General features: G+C 34.2%; 1 protein-coding gene across 1 annotated transcript in view; it reads right to left on the minus strand.

Annotated features, from left to right (window-relative positions):
- LOC149776621 (ATP-dependent RNA helicase DHX8-like) overlaps positions 1–21,289 on the minus strand; it is a 94,502-nt gene extending 73,213 nt beyond the window's left edge. The window contains exons 1-4 of the mRNA XM_089941122.1: positions 20,997–21,289; positions 14,214–14,432; positions 9,462–9,547; positions 2,600–2,767 (exon numbers count right to left, since the gene is read on the minus strand). Coding sequence (XP_089797248.1) covers positions 2,600–2,767; positions 9,462–9,547; positions 14,214–14,307 — 348 coding nt within the window. The 5' untranslated portion in view covers positions 14,308–14,432; positions 20,997–21,289. The remainder of the gene's footprint in view (positions 1–2,599; positions 2,768–9,461; positions 9,548–14,213; positions 14,433–20,996) is intronic.
- Between the last annotated feature and the right edge of the window lie 439 nt (positions 21,290–21,728).

Below are 21,728 nucleotides of genomic sequence, written 5' to 3' on the forward strand. Positions count from 1 at the left end.
CTGGGTCACGCCATGTGCTCACTTGCCCTTACAGTCAGGAAAGATAAAAACTGGGATTTATAGGATAGGATTTAATGATGAAATAAACTTGAAAATCTTATGTGTACACATTGCACATTCTGTTGATTTATTTGCCACAAATTTGGAAAAACCAATTTTTGGAGTAAAACATGTTTATTTAAATAATACTTAACATAATACATTAGGAGTACATCCACTACTTCACAAATCATCCGGCCATACTATGCTATTTTTAAGAGAGAAAAAAACAGCGCTAAAAGTCATGTAGGTGGTATTCAGACAAGAAAGATATCCCTTTTGGAAAGATGGACTGCTGCAAAATTCTGTCCATAATTCAGTAACTAGTGGATCTGATATTGATGCTGAGAGGTTTTAAAATTTAACAATTACTTCGGGAAGGCTGTGAGGTATTTAAAATGTAACAATTACTTTGGGAAGGCTGTGAGGTTTTACAATTTAACAATTACTGTGGGGAGGCTGGGAGGGTGTACCTATTTTCTAATCAGGTAATTATTATCAAAGAAACATAGTTTACTTCAAAACTTTATTGCTTTTTCTTTCAAATATGTTACTTGATCACATTTGAAGAAAAGGTAAAACGTGAAGGGAGTTACATTCCCTAACCCACTCAACAGGATTATTAGTCTTATAAGCACCATACCATCACTCAACAACAATTAAATGACCCAGATTAAACTCAGGATGGCTAATGGCTGACTTCATTGCAAGCCTGTTTCCTAACAAAATGAAACCTGATTTTGGCAACTCAGTTTTACATGTCAGAGTACTTTATGTGCTTTTTTAAAACATTTATACTGATAATAAAGTGTCCTAATCTAAACTACATGTACTGAAGTATTTTTACTACTATTATTATTATTGCAGTATATATATATATATATATATATATATATGTATGATTTGACAATATTATCTACTCAAACTCAGAGCATTTTGATTACTTTCATGTTCTATATACAAATAATGACTTTATACACACCATGATTTAATAAACATCAAAACTTATACAGATCGTGATTGATATACACATCATGACTGATATACACAACATGACTGATATACACAACATGATTGATATACACAACATGATTGATATACACATCATGACTGATATACACATCATGATTGATACATACACATCATGACTGATATACACATCACGATTCATATACACAACATGATTGACATACATATCATTATTTATATACACGACTTTCATACACACCATGATTTAATAAACATCAAAATGTATACACATCGTGATTGATATACAAATCATGATTGATATACACATCATGACCGATATACACATCATGACTGATACATACACATCATGACTGATATACACATCATGATTGATATACACAACATGATTGATATACACATCATGATTGATATACTCATGACTTTTATACACACCATGATTTAACAAACATCAAAACTTATAACATCATGATTGATAGACACATCATGATTGATATACATACACATCATGATTGATATGCACATCGTGACTGATATACACATCATGATTGATATGCACATCGTGACTGATATACACATCATGATTGATATACACATCATGACTTGTATACACATCATGATTTATATACACATCATCATCAATTTATCTAAATTTTACTGTTAACAATTACTACATTTTATTTATTTAGGATTATTTTTGGCATTATATTAAGCTGGATTTATTACTCTGAGTCATCTGGTAATGATAAATTGTAATAATGATATAAACTCACACTGGGATCATTTTGTAATGTTATATTATAATAACCAGGTAATGGTGGCACACTACAATTTCTTATTTCACATTGGGTTATGTTTTTAAAGGAAAATAATTTACCAGTTTTTCTCATTGGTTATACTGGCTCTTTAAAAACAGACCTTGTATATGTTAGGTATTGTTAAAAGAACTTTCAATTCTCTTTATTCTGGTGAAGCATTGTTGGGTGTAAAGTTGGTTACAGAGTGCTTATTTCAGATGTGCTCCTATCAAATAACTGCTACTTTTTTTGGTCATTTTCACTTCCTGGACTTTAAAGGTAAATTGTATTTTAAAAAAACCTGATACCTTTTTTTTAAAACATTTTATATATTTGATAATTTATTATTTGCACTTTCAGGAGCTGGTAATATCTAGTACAGCAAAATATATTTTCACTGTTTTAATGAATGCTATAAATGGGGGTATTTTAGACTAATACAGGATGATTTTTTAGAGCACATATGAACAGTCATTTTTGTTAGCTGTGTGCTTAGATCATATACATTTTCCACAAGTACAATTTCCAAAGAAATTTCACCCACAGTACATGAAAGTAACACAGAGGCATTCTTCACTGTGCATGTTGCAAATGCAAAAACTTCCTTTTACCTTTTGTCACTCTCAGAGGTTCACAATATCGGTAGAGCACACCCCATGTTATATCATAATAATGACCTAGCCTTGCTCTGAGTCATCTGGAAATGCTGATATGTAATAACACTATACCCTCACTTTGGGTTCATTAGGTAATGATATAACATAACAATGACATACCCTGGCTCTGTTGTCATTAGGTAAGGCCAGCCCTGGATATAATTTCTTTTTCAACTCTTTTTCACTTGTATCCTTGTTTTCCTGGCTGTCTAGTGTTACTTTTTCTGATTTCTGTAGCTTTGGTTTCATCTTTTGGATTAACCGCAGGAGGTTTGCTACCAGGGAGTCCTGTAAAAGAGACAACTTCACAATTAATATCTCAAGCTCATGCATTACTTTGTAATTTAAATATAATGAGTATGGAAACTGAAACCCTTGAGACACATCATATTTTACTAGGGTTTCTTGTGCCTTCTTCAAGTATGTAATAAAACTATATTACATAAAAGACTGTCCATAGACTGGAGTCAGGATAATGTGACTGGGTGGGACATTATGTCTGCGGCATGATGCCCCAGTGCTAGACATCACTATAAAATGCTACTCTGCAGACATCATAGCAATATAACTGAAATACTGTTAAAGCTACATTAAAAATCCAAAACACACAAAAGCAGATGTCAAAACTGGTGTCTAATAGGACCCTAAGTGCACGGCTAAGGATTATCAAGGACTGTTGGCAAGCTCTATAGATTTAATACATTCAGTGCTATCTATACTGAAGCTTACCACTATCTTTATATAAGTCTCTGTTGTCTATTTTGTTCAGTGTGTTGTAAATTTGCCTTTGATTTAATAATGTCCAATGAATTCTGTTTTAATCATAAAAATTAAACTTGTTGACATTAGGACTAAGTGAGCAGAATTCTATTAATCAACCAATTATCATCCATTACTATTAACTAAACAACCATCAATGAGTGCAATTAATCATCCAATAATCATCAAATGAGTGCCATTAATCAACCCATCATCATCAAAATTAACTGCTATTAATCAATCTATAATCAATGAATCTATAATCAATGAATTGATTATTAACCAACCAATCATGATCAAATTGATTGTTATCAATCAGCCTATCATCAACATCCGAGTGCTATTAATCAACCAATCATCATCAAATGAGTGATATTAATCAACCAATCATTATCAATGAGTAATATTAATCAACCAATCATCATCAATGAGTGCTATTAATCAACCAATCATCATCAATGAGTAATATTAATCAACCAATCATCATCAAAATTGATTGCTATTAATCAACCAAACATCATAAAAACTGATTGCTATTAATCAACCAATCATCATTGAATTGATTGTCATTAATCAACCACTCATCATCAAATTGTTATTAATCAGCCTATCATCAACATCTGAGTGCTATTAATCAACCAACCATCATCAATTAGGTTCACTTCAGTAGTGGTATATATTCCTGATTATTCTGATGAGGTTATTTTTTTCTTACAAACTTTTTTGAGGGATATGTTCAGCAACTAACTTGACTGAAATTCATGAGAAACGTTCAATGCAACTTCAGAATGAGGCTAGTGAGGTAAATAATGGTTAGATGTCATATGTAAACAGACTGGGTGTAGAAACTGAATTTAACTAACAAGAGGGTATAGAAATTGAATTTAACAAGAGGGTATAGAAATTGAATTTAACTAACAAGAGGGTATAGAAATTGAAGTTAACTAACAAGAGGGTATAGAAATTCAATTTGATAGATTGGGTGTAGAAATTAAATTTAACTAACAAGAACAGAGAGGGATGTTTGCTATGCAACTGCTATTTGTTCCTGATTTGCAGAGTGCAATGCACTTGTTAAAGGAAGTTTTCTGCATTTACTGGATGCAAGATAAACTCGATCATATACAAGTAAACTGATGAATTGCATTAAGTATGACCTGGAACATAATTCATTCTTACACTATGACTGGGACTCCATGATTTAGTTTGGGACTCCCACAAGTTGCTTCATCCATCCACCCATCCATCCAAGTTTATAGTTTTAAAAAAATGATATTTACAACACATTTATTCATCTAACAGTCATTTGTTTCTATCACAGTTTAGTACCTAAGTAAGTATATATCTGTTTTCTTTATATGAATGGTATTTACCTCCATCCAAATACATCCACCTGTGACAATCTGTCAAACTGAACAGTTAGAGGATAATGATAAAGAATACATTCAAATATGAAATGAAAGTTGTTTTCAAGTGAGTGTACTACATTATATCATAAGCAGGTAAGATCGGTCTTATAATGATTTCCACATTTGAATTATTCTGGCACTTTATTGGAAGGCCCAGCCAGGACATACTGTTTGAAATTTTGTGGTGTTTATTTTATTTCTAGATGATTGGTCAAGATTGTTCCAGATGGTAGTGGCTAAGGGATAAAAAATTTTTTAACAGAGCTGTTCTACTCAACATCGTTACAGAGCAATCACCATTTTAAAAATACAATGCAGTTTCTCTAATAATAGGGGACAAAGAAATATGACATACATGCATAATGTTGCCAGAGTATCAACAATCTTTTTATATGTACACACATAATTTACCCTTTGCCTTTCTGAAGGGTGTTTCTGCTGGTTTCAAAATAACGTGAATTCTTGTGGACATGTTTAGGTTAGCTTGCAACAAATTGAACAACAAGCACTTAATTAAATTGGTTACCAACTGATCTGTGAGTACTGTAAGTTGCTTACTAACTGATCTGTGGGTACTGTAAGTAAGTTGGTTACTAAATTATTTGTGGCTACTGTAAATTGGTTACTAAGCAGAAGGTACTGTAATTAAGCTGATTACTGACTGACTAGTGGGTCCCTGAATTAGGCTAATTACTAATTGACTAGTGGGTACTTTAATTAGGCTGATTTCTAATTAAGCAGCAGGTAATGTAATAAGCAGGTTGCTAACTGAGCAATGGACACTAAGTAAACCATTTCAAGTTTTTCTTTATCAGCTCAGTTAGATACATGCTCAACATGTTTTGAGAAAGAATAGTGATTACTTGCCTTAACACTGGATAAGTCTAGGTATTTTATGTTGTGACCAGTTTTTTTGGCTAATTATTTTGTTTTCTTTAAATTATTTGGATTCCAAAAGATTAATTTTCTCTGGAAATACTTGTGCTCATACTTAATTCTTGGACAAAGTTATCAAAATTTACACAGAATTCAAACACTGGAATATTATTTAATGTGATTCAACAAAGAACTGTTGACACATCAGTCTGCATTCCAAATCCAATGGAAACCAAAACTTCTTTTCATCTCTCAACTTGACATAATTCTTAAAAATTTCACATGGGCTGTGCTGTAGTGATGGTAATAATTTTTCCCACCATATGACATACTCAAATCAACACATGATGACCACTAAACTGTTGCCCTAATGATCTTTTTGCCCTCAAGAATCTGAATATTACTTTTTATTCTTCTGTACTATTAAACGTTTGTAAGAGGTTTACTGTCCCTTTCATGCTGAAAATGCATCATTTGTTGGATGCCATTTTTAAAACAAATAACCAACAGCTTGAACATGCAGATATTTTGCATTAAATAAATGCAGTTTCAAGAGTTTGAGGTACTCCTGTAAAGTTAGTCTCATTCTATCACCAACTGCCCTGAATCTAATATAAAACCTAAATCTGAATCAAACATGGACAAGTCATTATCCAGATTTTACTGCAAGCAAACATATTTCCATAATTAGAGCTTTTGTTTTCATAAGTCAGTACTCTAAGGGTCATTTCCATAAGACCTGATGACAAAATTGTTAGTCTTCAAAGGTCTGAGACATGAGCAAACGGTTTTGTCAGTGCAAATAAAATTAGAGAAATGAGTCATAAGCAAACAGTCTTGTCTATGTGAATAAAACTGGAGATATGTCATGAACAAACAATCCTCTCTTTCAGAATAAAATGGGAGATATGACCCATAAGCAAACAGTCTTATCCGTGTGAATATTACTGGTTATATATACATGTACCAGCATATAAGGAAACATTTCAAACTTGTTTCCTATGTACAATTTAAGCACATAACATATCATTTAATAGCCTCTGTTGTGTGGAGTTTCTCCATAGCTTTGCATCAATTAATAGCCTCTGTTGTGTGGAGTTTCTCCATAGCTTTGCATCAATTAATAGCCTCTGTTGTGTGGAGTTTCTCCATAGCTTTGCATCATTTAATAGCCTCTGTTGTGTGGAGTTTCTCCATAGCTTTGCATCAATTCGGATCAAGTTTAGATGCCAATACTCCAACGTAACACACAGTGAATAAGCTATAGTTAGTAATAGCATCCGCTTCGGATGCAGGAGGTCACGGGTTCAATCCCCGACAGTCATACCAGAGACTTACAAAAATGGTACTAACAGCTACCTTGCTTGGCATTCAGCATTAGGAGGTTAGTGTTAGGACTGGTTGGCCTGGTGTCAGGATAATGTGACTGGGTGGGACATCATGCTACATGTCTGCAGCATGATGCCCCAGTGCTAGACGTCACTATAAACTGCCACATTGCCACCAAAAAATTGTTAAAACTAAGTTAAAAATCAAAATCACATCACAATAGTTAGTTATGATTGGTGGCTATTGTTTCACACTGGTCATGAACAAACTATAACCACAAATCAGAACTGAATGTAATATGTTTCACTGCATGACACATTCAGAGTGTAACCATTCAAATTTGATCAAAGTAGATACAATGTGAAGCAACAGAGAAATTTCACAAAAATGTAGTTATTAAATGATCAATAAAGTACTTTCACGTGGATCAAATCTGGAATGTCTTACATCAGTATATGTTATCAGTGGCTGAACATGATGGAATAAAATAATTAGCATTAAAGAGATGGAAGTGGGAGAGCTGATTTCAAACTATATGAGTCAATCACCTTGTTTTCATTTATAGAAGGTGAATGAGTGTTTTCAATAGTTTTTCTTTCTTACTGACAGAAATGAGTGTTAAGGCTGTCTCAGATCAATTATAAATTTAAAGTGTAAAAAGGCAAATGATCAATAATATTTATTCACAACTGTTTTCAAGTAACACATATAAGTTAAATATAATTTCTATCAACTCTTCACCTCTTTAATCAATATGGGTACCAGTATGAAGACTATCAATACAATAATATATCAATTAATGGTTTCACCCCTATTGAAGACAAATCAATTTCAAACTGTTAATACTGATGTTGGTTAGCTGAACAACTAAATTTGTTATAAACCTTCTTTTAGCAACTTTTGTATTCAAGAATACAACCAGGAGTATTCAGTCCCAATGTGTTAAAGTTTGTCTCATTTTCTTATTTCTTTTCTGTCTCATTTTCTTATATGTGGTCTCCGATCTGAATTGGACCAAACTTTAAAAGACAGCCTGACAGCTCCTTACTGTGCAAGAATACAACAATGAATTTCACCAATTGTCCATAAATAAGTTTACATTTTAATCATAGGAGTCATAATGTTCAAAAAGCTATGGTCCCCAATCTTGGGACAAACCACGTTTGTTTAACACGGATACAAAGGTGTAAGGTTTTATTCATTCAGCAAAAACCTGTGTGCAAAATATTTTCAATCATATTTTACACAAGGTCACAGCTTGCTGAGAGCTCTTAACATAAAACACTTATGAAAACAAAGGATGCTGTCTTGGTTATGAGGCAAATTTGAAACATGGCAAATGCAAGGTTCAATGTTTTACCTGCAATTAAACAATTCCTGAAAGTCAGCCTCATACATCATTATCTTGTACATTAAGTTTAATTTACCTGTAATTCACAATCACAGAAAGTCAGTCTCATACACCATTATCTTGTACATTAAGTTTAATTTACCTGTAATTCACAATCACAGAAAGTCAGTCTCATACACAGATATATCAACATAAAGTTTTGAAATCTCTGCAGTTGACAATCCCAGAAGTCAATGACATTCAATCAACGATATTTTATAAATCAGAAACTGTGAAATCTCTTCAGTTGACAATCCCAGATGTCAATGACATTCAATCAATGATATTTTATAAATCAGAAACTGTGAAATCTCTGCAGTTGACAATCCCAGAAGTCAATGACATACATGCAACGATATTTTATAAAACAGAAACTATGAAGTCCTTGCAGTTGACAATCCCAGAAGTCAATGACATTCGTGCAACGATATTTTATAAATCAGAAACTATGAAGTCCCTGCAGTTGACAATCCCAGAAGTCAATAAGACTATACTTCTCCAATATCTTACCAATCAGAAATTGTGAAGTATCAAGCATTTACAATCGAAGAAAGTCAACTATTAAGTCTTAAGTTAGTAAATGATGATAACAGTAAGTGTTAAGTCTCAAGTTGGTAAATGATAATAACAGTAACTGTTAAGTCTCAAGTTGGTAAATGATAACAGTAACTGTTAAGTCTCAAGTTGGTAAATGATAACAGTAACTGTTAAGTCTCAAGTTGGTAAATGATAATAACAGTAAGTGTTAAGTCTCAAGTTGGTAAATGATAATAACAGTAAGTGTTAAGTCTCAGGTTGGTAAATGATAATAACAGTAAGTGTTAAGTCTCAAGTTGGTAAATGATAATAACAGCAACTGTTAAGTCTCAAGTTGGTAAATGATAATAACAGCAACTGTTAAGTCTCAAGTTGGTAAATGATAATAACAGCAACTGTTAAGTCTCAAGTTGGTAAATGATAATAACAGTAAGTGTTAAGTCTCAAATCAGTAAATATAACTGTAACTCTTAAGTCTCCAATCAGGAAACGATAATAAACAGTTACTTAACTGTTAAGTCTCAAATCGGTAAACGATAATAAGTTATACAGTAACTGTTAAGCCTCAAGCTAGTGAACAATAATAACAGTAATTGTTATGTCTCAAGCTGGTAAATAATAATAACAGTAACTTCATGAACAAAATATTCTACTGCAGATAAACAAATTAACATACACTTACCGCAAACTCTGCTCCATTTTCCTCGAGGACTTTCTTGAAGCTGTCAAATGTGTCATTTTTCTCAGCCAGAGATATTATAAATTCGGCTGAAAAATTTTTTAAAAAAGGGAAAATTATATACATATAATAATTCCTACTTATAATTATTTGAATCATTGCTAAAAAAATTTAGTCTGTCAAAATTTATTTCTCAAATTAAATAAAAGGCCTAAAAGCAAATATAATTTTAAAAAATGCAGTACAACCACTTTGAACTGATTAGACCTATTCTAGAAGGTGCATACTCAAGTCAGACCATACCAGCCTAATTGTATCATAGCAACTTCTACAAATTTAAATTGAGGAAATCAACTGTTGTAAAATAAACTCTCTAAACCTACATTGCATTGTATATCATGGAAAAAGGTTTGGGTTCAACATTTAAGTAAATAATAATACTTTTATCCCATACACTGCAGGCCTTCCCCAAAAATTAAATTTTAAATTATCGAATGTAGAACTGGACCACTGGTCATAACCAACATCAATATATTTGGGCAAGAAAAAGTTACCTTTTAGGCAGATCAAATGATATAAAGAAAATTCTTAATAAAAAATGATAAAAGCTCTGTTCAGTATTCAGTATTAATACCATTCAAGTAACCTCCCTTCCCAACAAATCAACATGTGGTTATAGGCTAGTTTTATGTTGTGTGAATTTTAACTAATCAACCAATCAACTATTTCCAAACGTAAATGGACTGATTTTCCTACATATACACTCAACTTTTTGTGAGTTTGATCTTGTGATGAATAATTTGAACAGCAAAGATCCAAAACTTCATGAACTGAATGTCCTGCACAAACAAAAAGTTAATTTACATGAGTGAATTTTGTAGGTACTTTTGAATAGCAGAAATCTACCCTAAAAAGCAGGAACTCAAATTTTTTCCCTGCAAATAATTCTGCAGAGTTAGGTAAAAATAGTGCCTAGAAGCAAATGAATTTCAGGGTACAGATAAAGTCTTAATAGTCTTAGAAAAAACACATGGACATTTTTTTAATAATAATAATAATTATATGTGGGATTTTTAAATAGAGATAAATATTAACTGCAGTGCCATGTTTACTGATGTTTACCTTATACAAGATTGTGTGCCTACAAAATATGTCACAGACAGGTCTCTCAACAAGTTAAAATTTTAAATTCTCCATACTGGTCTAATTAGATTGATCTGATTAAATCATAAGTTGAGCTGGAAGTGAACTGATATAACCAGACCATAAGCCCAACTGGAAATGGACTGATTCAACTAGTCCAAAAGCACTGCTGGAAGTGGACTGATACAACTAAACCAAAAGTGAACTGATATCACTAGACCATAAGCCCAACTGGAAGTGGACTGATTCAACTAGACCAAAAGCACTGCTGGAAGTGAACTGATATCACTTGATTCAACTAGACCAAAAGCACTGCTGGAAGTGAACTGATATCACTTGATTCAACTAGACCAAAAGCACTGCTGGAAGTGAACTGATATCACTAGACCGGAAGCACAACCCAGGGTTTGAAAATGGCAGTGGTCCGAGGTCTGAGAACAGCAGTTTTCACAGTGGGATCCTAGTAATAAATTTGCCATAAATCTGTCAACCTCCCACTTTTCCAAAAAATGAATATTAAAAGTATGTGTATAGAAATGTGGGTGAGTCAGTGATATTTTACCCCTATATTATAAGTACCCTTCCACATAAGTATCTAAGTCCCAAGACCTAAAGTGTAATCCCTGTCAAAGTGACATCACCAAATTGCTTGGCAAGAGACAATTCAAAAGTAAACTGCTTGAAGCCTTGTTGAACAAGATTCAAGATATCTACGTAATGGCCGATTAAGAAACGTGTTCACGCATCCCTGGTCCTCTTCTGCAAGGTAGATTTAGCCAATGACAACAACTCTAAAACATGAACCGACCTACAACATGTGGTTCTACTCCAATGAACATAACAGATGGCATTCACACATTTAAAAAACACCAGAAAACAAACTGGCCATGGATAGAATATGACTGGGATATAGTAAAAAATGTTGTATTCAATATGTTTGAATTTCCCTATTTAGCCAATAGGTCCAGCACCCAATACCATGGAACAACAAACTGAAAGGTCGACCATATTCAGGCACATGCAAATATCAAAGAACATTTGGCATGAGCAAGATCGAAACTGGAAAAGTCTAGTGAAGAAGTTTTAATTTTTCTGCAGCAGACAACCTGATCATTAAAATTATGATTAAGCTTAGATGAAGGGTAGAGAGATTGTATGTCATACATATTCAATACTGCCTACTGCACTGCATAAGCAGGAAAATCATTTTCTGATTTTGAACTTTTTTGTACTTTGCTTGTGAAAGCCATTATGAATTCTCATGGATGTACTACCTTTACTGCATGTATTGCAGACTCACTTCTGAATCCAATCAAACATGAAATGAAAAGGGCAAATTTCATCAACATTTTAAGTGATGGATCAACAGCAAACACTGTTGTGGAACAAGAAATTGTTTATGTATGTTATCTGTCAACATCTGACACAATTAATTGGGATTGAGCCCCTCACTTCACAAAATTCAGATGGAATATTCGTTAGAATGAAAAATGTTCTGTCTAAAGTTGACATTAAGTTTGAAAACCTAAACCCTAACACTAAACTTCAGTCTGGAAACAAGCCATCTCTGATAAGTGCCAATTTTGATGGTGCCTCAATCGATCTATGAAACAAGTCCAATATTATAACTAAGATCTGTTATTCCTCCTACAGTAGGATTGTACTGTGCTGCTCAAAAAATTCAACAACATGTTGCTATTTTTGATGCAAAAAAATCAATGTCATGTATGAGTAACTTTGAAGATACAATAACAGGTGTGATTGGCTTTGATAATTTTTCACTAAAGAGGAGGGAGATTAATGAAATTGTGCACAAACTTGAACAGGAATGTGCACATTTCTCCTCATTTAAACAAGCATGATGGTTGACTAGCAAAGAAAATGCAATGAAAGCTGTTGAAAAAATGTACAAACTGTAAATGTTCATCATCAGCATCACTTGACTATAAGGAATAGAGCAGACAATGCTAATTGTGCAAGAGACTACCACAACATTCTGGCTTCAGTCAAGTTCTTTCATGGCTGTATTTCCTATTAGACTATATGCCAATAATAACAAAGCTATCAAAGCAATTTCATTAAAAGGATCTGCTTGTTATTGAATTGACAGGTCAGATTTAAGTTTGTGTTGTTTCATTGCCAGCCAGGTAAATACATAAAATTATTCCTCGAGTACTATGACCTAGCAAAGAAGAAATTCAATGATCACTGGTCCAACACCTAAAGTGGATTTTAGGGAGTCAGTCAACTCCTGATAGTATACAGTCTTCTCTTTAAAGGAGACATGTTTAGGGAGTCTGCTATAGCAAAATTGCTAGATTATTTATTCACCATTTTACCCTCTACTAGCGAATGTTAGAGGGGATTTTCAACTGCTAACAGTGTTAAAAACCAGTCTGAAGCAAGACAATTTGTATCACCAACTACCAGTCATGTCAGAGGGTCCAGACAGTGGAGACTTCAATGCAGATATTGCAATCACAAATGGTTGCTTTCTTCATAGAGAGCAAGGCACTGGACCAATTTGCGCAATCAATCAAGGCTGAATAAGATTCCTGACAAAGACAGATTGGTAGAATCTGGAAAGTGGACAGACTTTGAGACAACAGTATACAATGTTTACATGTGTGGAAAGTGATTCTGAATGGACAGACTTGGAGACTACAGTATACAATGTGTACACCTGTGGAAAGTGATTCTGAATGGACTGACTTTGAGACTACAGTATGATGTTAGTATACACATGACAATAACAGTGTTATTAAAAAAAAAGTCATGGATGGACATTGGTTGCCTGCCAGGATAGGATACTGGTAGTGGATGGAGTCAGAACAAAGTACAGGTTGCCTGTCAAGGCAAAGTACTGGCTGCCTGTCAGGACAATGCTCTTGTTGCCTGTCAGGGCAGGGTACTGGTTGCCTGTCAGGGCAGAGTATTTGTTGCCTGTCAGGGAACTTTAAGTGTGATAGTCTCTTGTGAGTTGCATCCTCTCTTAGAGAAAGAGCATTTCCTGCACACCACTGCCGTATTAATCCTCAAATTTGTATTGCAAGCATCTGTATCATAAGTAAAAAAAATACTTGCAAATGATGTCATAATAATACCAAAAATGCACATGTAGAATGTTGCCATTAGCCTTGTATGAAACCTCTGAGGATTTAGTGAGGCAACACCAAAAAGTGGGTGGGACTATCTTGGAAGGTACCAAAAGAAAGCAGAGTACTATCTACAGAGGGACTAACAGAGGTTACTATATTGGGTTTAAAGGCATTTCTAAGTGCAAGATGAACTATACATGGAGCCCAGTATAATTTGTGGAGGAATATATCAGGAAAACCCCAGTAAGAACCACTGACCCACAAAAAATTACTGGCAGCCTTCTCACCTACCCATAATGGACAAGCCCAAGACTTGAACCCATGAAGACATAGGTGAGATGGCAGTGACCCATACAGGCAAGCACTTTTGACAAATTGGCCACCTGGAACCCCCATCCAAACTAGGGCAGGGTACATTCAAGGAAAGCCAAGGTGCAGCACCTGCCTAAAACAGGAACTACCAGGCTTTGCATACTTCATATTACTAGATTACAGATTTTGTTGATACACTCACCAAGATCCTTGTCATTGAGACCCAAGTGGTTGTCCAGTTCTGTACAAACTTTGGACACTAAAGACAGATGCTCTAATTTCTGAAGTTCATCCATTGTGTCCTATGAAAGTTCTAGAACACCAATTGAAATATTAATCTAAAAGAATTTGTCTGCTGAAATTTTTATAATGAAGATCCAACTCTTCTGTGAGTTTGACATCTGCTATTTGTCACATTCATCTGAAAGATAAAGTTCAAAAGAGTTAGGATATACAGTATGAAACATTGCAATGGAAATGGGTCAAATAAACAATTTGTTCTTGATTTTGACATAAAGCCATGGAACAATGTTTGCACATTTTTGTTGCCAAACAGTAAAGTAATTAATAAGAAATATTTTTCCCTCAGGTCTTTCTACAAATTTGTTTATTAATTTTCAACTATTAAACTATTCGGATTCATTTATTTTATACAATTACATTCCTCTCCGTTTTTAAAAGAAATTCCTGGTACACAATTCTCTCAAAATTTGAAGTCCAGAAATGTGAAAACTGAAGATTTAAAATTTTTAAACAGAGTCCTAGAACAAAACCTGAAGGTCCTTGAGCAAGGAGTCTCACTTTAGATAACTCTGAATTACATGCTAACAATAATCTAACCTTCAGATAACACAAATTCTTTTAATGTGCATATTGGTATACTCAGTAATGCCAACTTCACATCCTTAAGCTACACCTGTGTGCATACCCATCCTTAGTACTAATATTAGTACCATTACTCGTACTTCATGGACAGGGTACTAACATGAGCATATACGTGTTAATGGAGCAAGCCGGGTGTGATTCACACCCGGCGCACTTTTAGCCTAACAATAACACTTCAAACATATTCCTTGCATATAATCCAACAAATTGAGTAGTCCTCTTATTTAATACTGGAAGTATCGAAAATCATTGTAGAAATAGTTGTAAGATCTCGTTTACCTTTTTTAGCCGATATTTTCGTTTAGATCGTCCGCCATATTATTTCGAATAATGATTACTTCCGTTCTCATCCTCATTTGTTTGTGTGCCATATAAGGACATTGGTGCCTTATTTGGAAATGTAAACAAATCGTAGTAAAAATTTGGTACTGTCTGGGTCAGAAATTCTGCGTATTAAAATATGGTTTATCGGCAACTTTGAAATTCCACCAAGAAGCTATTATTCGCACTTGATTGATAATAATATAGCATAGAATATCCAAAATATGGTCTGGCAAGCCTTACGTAGAAAAGGGGTTACAAAGAGAGTCTTATGTTATCTGTCATGGCAGACAGGATAAGGTTAGAGTAACCATGCCAATTTATTTTATTGTGTATGGGCTTAATAAATTCAAAATAAGCCAAACTTCTTTCACAACATGATTATACTTATGTAGTTGATTTCTACACTATTTGTTTTTCTGACTTTAGTGATGATCTTTTTTGCTCCATTACATGATATGGGATCCGTTCGTAGCCTCAACCACAACAAATCAAGTTGAGGCTACGACATCGTAGCTAACCCATCCTGTGAAGTTTTGATGTCAAAATCTATGTATTTTAATGTAGGAAACTGTGCATGGTGTATTGCATGAGATCTCGGAAACACTTAATTACGCGTATTTGGATGCCAATTTTTGATCTGGGACGCAGAAAATCACTGAGATGGGAGTCCTCCGTACGCATGTAATAGGTGGGTGGCACAATTCAAAGACTTGACAGTCCTGCTTCAGCCACCTGCTTTGTGGGAAAATGTGTTGATCAATTAGCTGTGCTGATATTTACAATGACAGAATTCAGTGACTGAAAGACCCCTTGATGCACATACATGTTGAAATTATAAGAGTACATCAAAAAGAACATGATGCAATAGCTGGGTGGCCAGTTCAAAGGCTTTGACTGGCGACCGGGTGGGAAAACATACTGGTATTTACAGTGATTGAATTCAGAGTCAGAAAGACCCAGAGATGTACATGTGTTCATCTATAAAGTACATCAAATAAACAACTTTAGCTTTCATTATTGTGTTCATTTCCGAATGTATCAGAATAAGTAGTGCACGAGAATCAAGACATGTTGAGACTTAGACAAAATGCCATTTGTAAATTTGGATTCAGAAGAGTGCTAAAGCTGCTAGAATTGATAGTTAGGATAGGACAGTAGCTAAGTGTAAGAAAGTGTGTGATGCCTAGCTTAGTGTTTGGAATAAATCCTTACTTGGATTGACAAAGTTCAGTATCGCTCTGAACGACGAACAAGAGCTATTTAAGAGGTACATTGACTGACCATACTTTTTTTAAAAATGCCCCTCGCCTATGCCCGGTTAGTTCTAGTGTTTGTAGCGAAATGTATTCATCAACAGATCAGTACTTAGGCCAAGTTTTGATATCAATTACATTGACAAACCCATGCCCATTCACAAGCATATGTTTTGAGAGCTGATTGACCATTAACCCTTTATCAAGTAAGGTAACAACTATCAATTTCCTGCATGATATCCTTTGATGATAAAACATACAAACATGTTTTTTAAGATCAGAATCGGTGTTTTGGATATAGCTGCCTCTTGTATACTATTTCGTCATAAAATTAGTTTGAAACTATAAATGAACCAGTAGGCCTAACGGGAAATAATAGTGGACTTGGCTGAGTCTGGGATGTACCAGTTTATTAGATTGTCTGTTGCCGTACATCATCAGGCAAATATTTTCAGAAAAATATACAAATCATTGAAAGCAAAACCAAGGTATTATTTTATTACAGATTTAACTTTAAACTGCAAATTATGTAGGTCAGAAACATAGAGGACAATGCTGTGTTGTGGAATTCGCGAGATGCGCTTTAAGGCCTTAGCTGTTTTTGAACTTGACATGTTATTGCGAAAATACGGGGGAAAAAACAGCAAATCAGATACTATTTAACCATTGCCTAAAATTACTACAAGGACGCAGACAAATAAATAAACCATAAATTTTCAATCATGTCAGTGGACTGTTGTAATGAAGCTACATTAAAGTGAGTGATTACATTATGGAAACCTCTCCATCTAAAAATAGATTCACTCACGTCTGTGTTGATTCTGTAGGAAAGAAGGAACTGCAACTTTTGATGGTGGGACTCCTATTTTTACCAAACTGGGAGTCCTGTACTCCTTGTTTTAAAATCCTAGCGAGATCTCTGCACCTATTACATGCGTATGGAGGACTCCTGCCACAGTGATTTTCTGCATCCAAGATAAAAAGTTGGCATCCAAATATTGGTAATTAAGCGTTTCTGAGATCTCTGAAGTGTGTGAGATATTCCTGAAAATACGACTTGTTCTGATGTTAAACATTTAAATACGCTATACATCGCTGTTATTTGGGCAGTAAGATCTAGATGTCCAAAACACATATATCTGCATCAATGTCTTACATTGTAGGACTAGACTTATCGGTTACTGCATTTGTATGGGAAAATATGAACAAGTTATTTGGATGGATATACTGCATGACCTTGAGAGTATAGTATATCCATCCAACAAAACAAGTTCATCTTTTCCCATACAAATGCAGTAACCTTTTTATTATAAGCTCATTTTCTAATTCCACCTAAGGCTTCCTTATATAAACAAAAATACACAACAAGAAATAAAGTAAATGAATTTATGCTGTATTTCAAACTAAATACACAAGAACAGATACAACAGTAAACAACAACAACATTACTGATGTGCACTTAACTCTGCCCATATGAATTTAACTTAGTCACATTATAGATATCAATTCTAAAAGAAAATGACATTTTGGTCTACTTAAAATTGAAATTCATGCTCTGATTGAATGTATATTGCAACAATTTTTCCACTGAATCTGGAATGAATAGAGTTTGGTATTTTTGTCGATTTTACTAATTTTCGTATTAATGGCTGGATTTATCTGTGTCAATTCTGCATGAGGTACATCTCATTTCAGCTGTGAGGGAGCAGCATGTTGACATCTGCAAGTATGTTTCTGTTATGTCATTGAATGTTTGGAATCATAATATGGGAAAAAGATGAAATCTTTCAACTATGGAATACAATGTTTATTTCATTTTGAGTACAGTAAGGAGGATGTAATTGCTCTTGGAATGTAGTCAAAATTTTACAGTACAATTACGAAATGTGTAATCAAGCTTTAGAACCCATGCCATGGCTCATATAATTCAGATTTGCAGAACTAAGAAAGTACATTTTGAGGAAATTCAGGATGCAAAACTATAAGTATATTTTTTGCCATTCTTAATACCAGCTAAAGACATGTTTATGCCTTGTCTCTTGCATGTTATTTGTAGGGACCCATCAATTTTATGACCTGTCGGGTGTCTATCACTAACCCAAATTAGAAACAATTATCAAAAAAGTTAATGCAGAATATTGCAAAGCAGCTGATATGTGGCAGTCCATGCAACATCTGCTTTAGATGTAAAGTGTCTACTACATGAGTGTACATGATCTGTTTACAAAATAGTTCCTAATTTACTATTGAGCACATAGGTTGTGCACGTGAGTGCAATAGGAAGGTATACAATATCATAAAATATTGCACAATTCTGACAAAGTTAACAGACAAAAATTAGCATATAATAATACTACAACCATGTTGGCAAATTCTTTGCGTCAGGTAATTCTGTGCAACAATAAGTCATTTCTGTAAACACTGGATCTTCTGTTAATTTGGGCCAAAAATCCATGTTGTATCAAGAAAGAAAGATTGTACTTTAATAAAGAAAAGTGATATTCCGAAAGTGTACAAAAATATCCTACATTTCGACTCGAAATGCATATGAAAATATGATTTCTAAATGTCAACATGAAGATCCAGTACATGACCTTCTTGAACTTATAACCCAGAAAATCCATTTTACTATGTATCTTTTAGAATCATACAAATAAACACATTATTTCAACAAAGAAAATGTTTACCTTAAATAATTCTGCATCTTAATCCAAGTTTCCAATTTTGCAAGAAGTTGTCCCACACATACAAAATTGTCTGCCACGCAACATGTCAACTTGCTGCAAGAGCAGGATTCTCAAGAAGTTTCCCATCATATAGTCTGTTTCTTAATTCTTTGATAACTTTTCTCCATAAACAAGACATTGTAAACACTTTACATCATACTGTTCTTTCTCTTCCACATAATAGCTTATTTTTTATGAAATGTTGAACTTAACTAATTTTTGTACAAGACTGGTTTAGACTGCTTAATATCTCTTGCCATTTATTGGCATTGTTACAGTGAATTTTGTAAAACTAGCTAAAACCTGACCTAATTACTTAACTTACTTGATGATAGAAACAATCCAAAGTCATGTATTTGATTTCTATAGCCCGATGGATAAACATTATATTGTTTCAAAGCAATGCACAGAATAAGAATAGGCCGACATAACATGAGTCATGAAAATGGTGGTGGTATCACGTTCCTGCAAAATGAATATTATTTTGAACAGAATATTCTGGTGACCATTGCCTCTTTTCAAATGGTAAGCATTACAGTATTTTATTTTCGTCAATTGGTCAAATTCGGTATGCGTTTTGCTTCAATATGCAGACGTAAACCTTACGTGTGCAGAAATGCCTTACAGCATTGTATATAAATAGCATAGTCCTACAATGTAAGACAGCACATGTTTTTGTTTAAGTGCTACATGTTACTATTCAAATAATGGCCTTGTATATGGTGTTCCAATGTTGTTGACATCAGAATGAGTAGTCAAAGTTTCGGGAATATCTCACACATTTGGCAGTATTGTTGTTGTTGTTGTTGTAGGGTTTAACGCCATTTTTCAGCACATGATAGGCTATACATGGCAGCCAGTATTAATGGTGGAGGAAGAACCCGGGAAAACCCCAGAAAGAACCACCGACCCACGAGAAGCTACTGGCAAGCTTTCTCACATACCCACACTGGCGGAATCCTAGACTCGAACCCACGCAGACAGAGGTGAGATGGCAGTGATCCATAATGGAGAACGCTTTAGACCACTCGGCCACATGGGGCCCCTATATTTGGCAGTATTAATCGACACTCTTCCACTAATTTATGTGTACTTAATATACTTACTGTGCTGTCTTTATTCTGGTGGAATGAAAATATGACACTAGCAAACGGACATACATTTGAATTTATTGCAATGAGACGGTAGTCAAAGTATGCCAAAGTATGTTTAAGTAGCTTCATGTGGCAGATATGTTTCTTGAATGAAATGAAACACTGTTTTACAGTTTCAATAGGCATAATATATTTTTATAAGTTTCATTAAAGAATAATATTTCAATTTAACCAGATTTCAGCATTCCTGGCTCTTATCGCTTTTCCAGCCAACTGAAATGTAGGCCAACAAAACTTGAAAACAGGTCCATTTCTTTTGTGAGAATTTGATTTTATCACAGAAAAGATATCATTGTACGTAAAGTCTGACAAAAACATTATAGCTTTACTTTATAGGAAAGCGTCGTTACTGGCTGTCAGTTGTATGTGATATTTCTGAAAATCTGACTTTCGTTATAAAGTTAGTCGACATCAAAACACCTTACACAGCATCGATAGTCAGGCCATAAGTCCCATAACCCCCCAGAACAAAAATATCGGGTGATTTGTCTTACCTTGTAAGACTAATAAATAACAGCATGTATGCACCACACGTTTTCTTTTCCCATTTTTTTTTTCTTTGATCTGCCTTAGATGAGCTTTCAATACATGTTTTGGATAAATATACTGCGCTGATAAAAACTTACCATCACATTAAACTTACCCTCATCTTAAATAAAACACCAAAAGGCCTCGTAATTCAATTGCATGATGTGATCGTGTTTTTCGACAAGGCGACATCAAGAAGCACAGAAAAAGTCGTAATTTGTTTCAAATTGCAAACAATAAACTACCGTGAACAAATATAATCCAAAAATATAAGTCCTACTAAAGTTACGTAACGTAAACGTAGTCAAAGTATAGCATTATACGCCAGAAATAACAAAGAATACGCGAAGTTTACACTACATTTCAGCTCATTGAAACACTCCGCAACATTTTTGCTCTTACAGTCTGGAAGATTTCGTAGGGGACATAACTCACTTTTGAAGCTCCAGTACACATGGTGGCACACCACAGATTATCCTGTTGTGCCCGTGAAATTTTCGAACTGAAAAGCAGCTTCTAATTAGGATCCTTGTAAATGTGCAGGAATTCAGAAGTAATACGCCTGTGTGGATTATGTTTAATAAATTTCATTATGTCGTATTTATTGGAGTTTGGGTGCATGTAAATGTATAGGAATCTCAAGAGAAATACTCCTGTGTGGACCGTAGATTGCCATATGCCATATTCAATGGAATTAGGACGCATGTAAATGTGCAGGCAGTACAGCTGCGTGGATCATGGTAGACAAATTTCAGTTTGCCATTTTCATTGGGGTTACTAAATTAGAAAATATCAATCAAATAAAATATTTTGGGGCCATAATTACTAGTGATCTGAAAGGTAATCT

The sequence above is a fragment of the Sinohyriopsis cumingii genome, chromosome 18, assembly GCF_028554795.1.
Source record: "Sinohyriopsis cumingii isolate HCF-2022 chromosome 18, ASM2855479v2, whole genome shotgun sequence".
NCBI lineage: Eukaryota > Metazoa > Mollusca > Bivalvia > Unionida > Unionidae > Sinohyriopsis > Sinohyriopsis cumingii.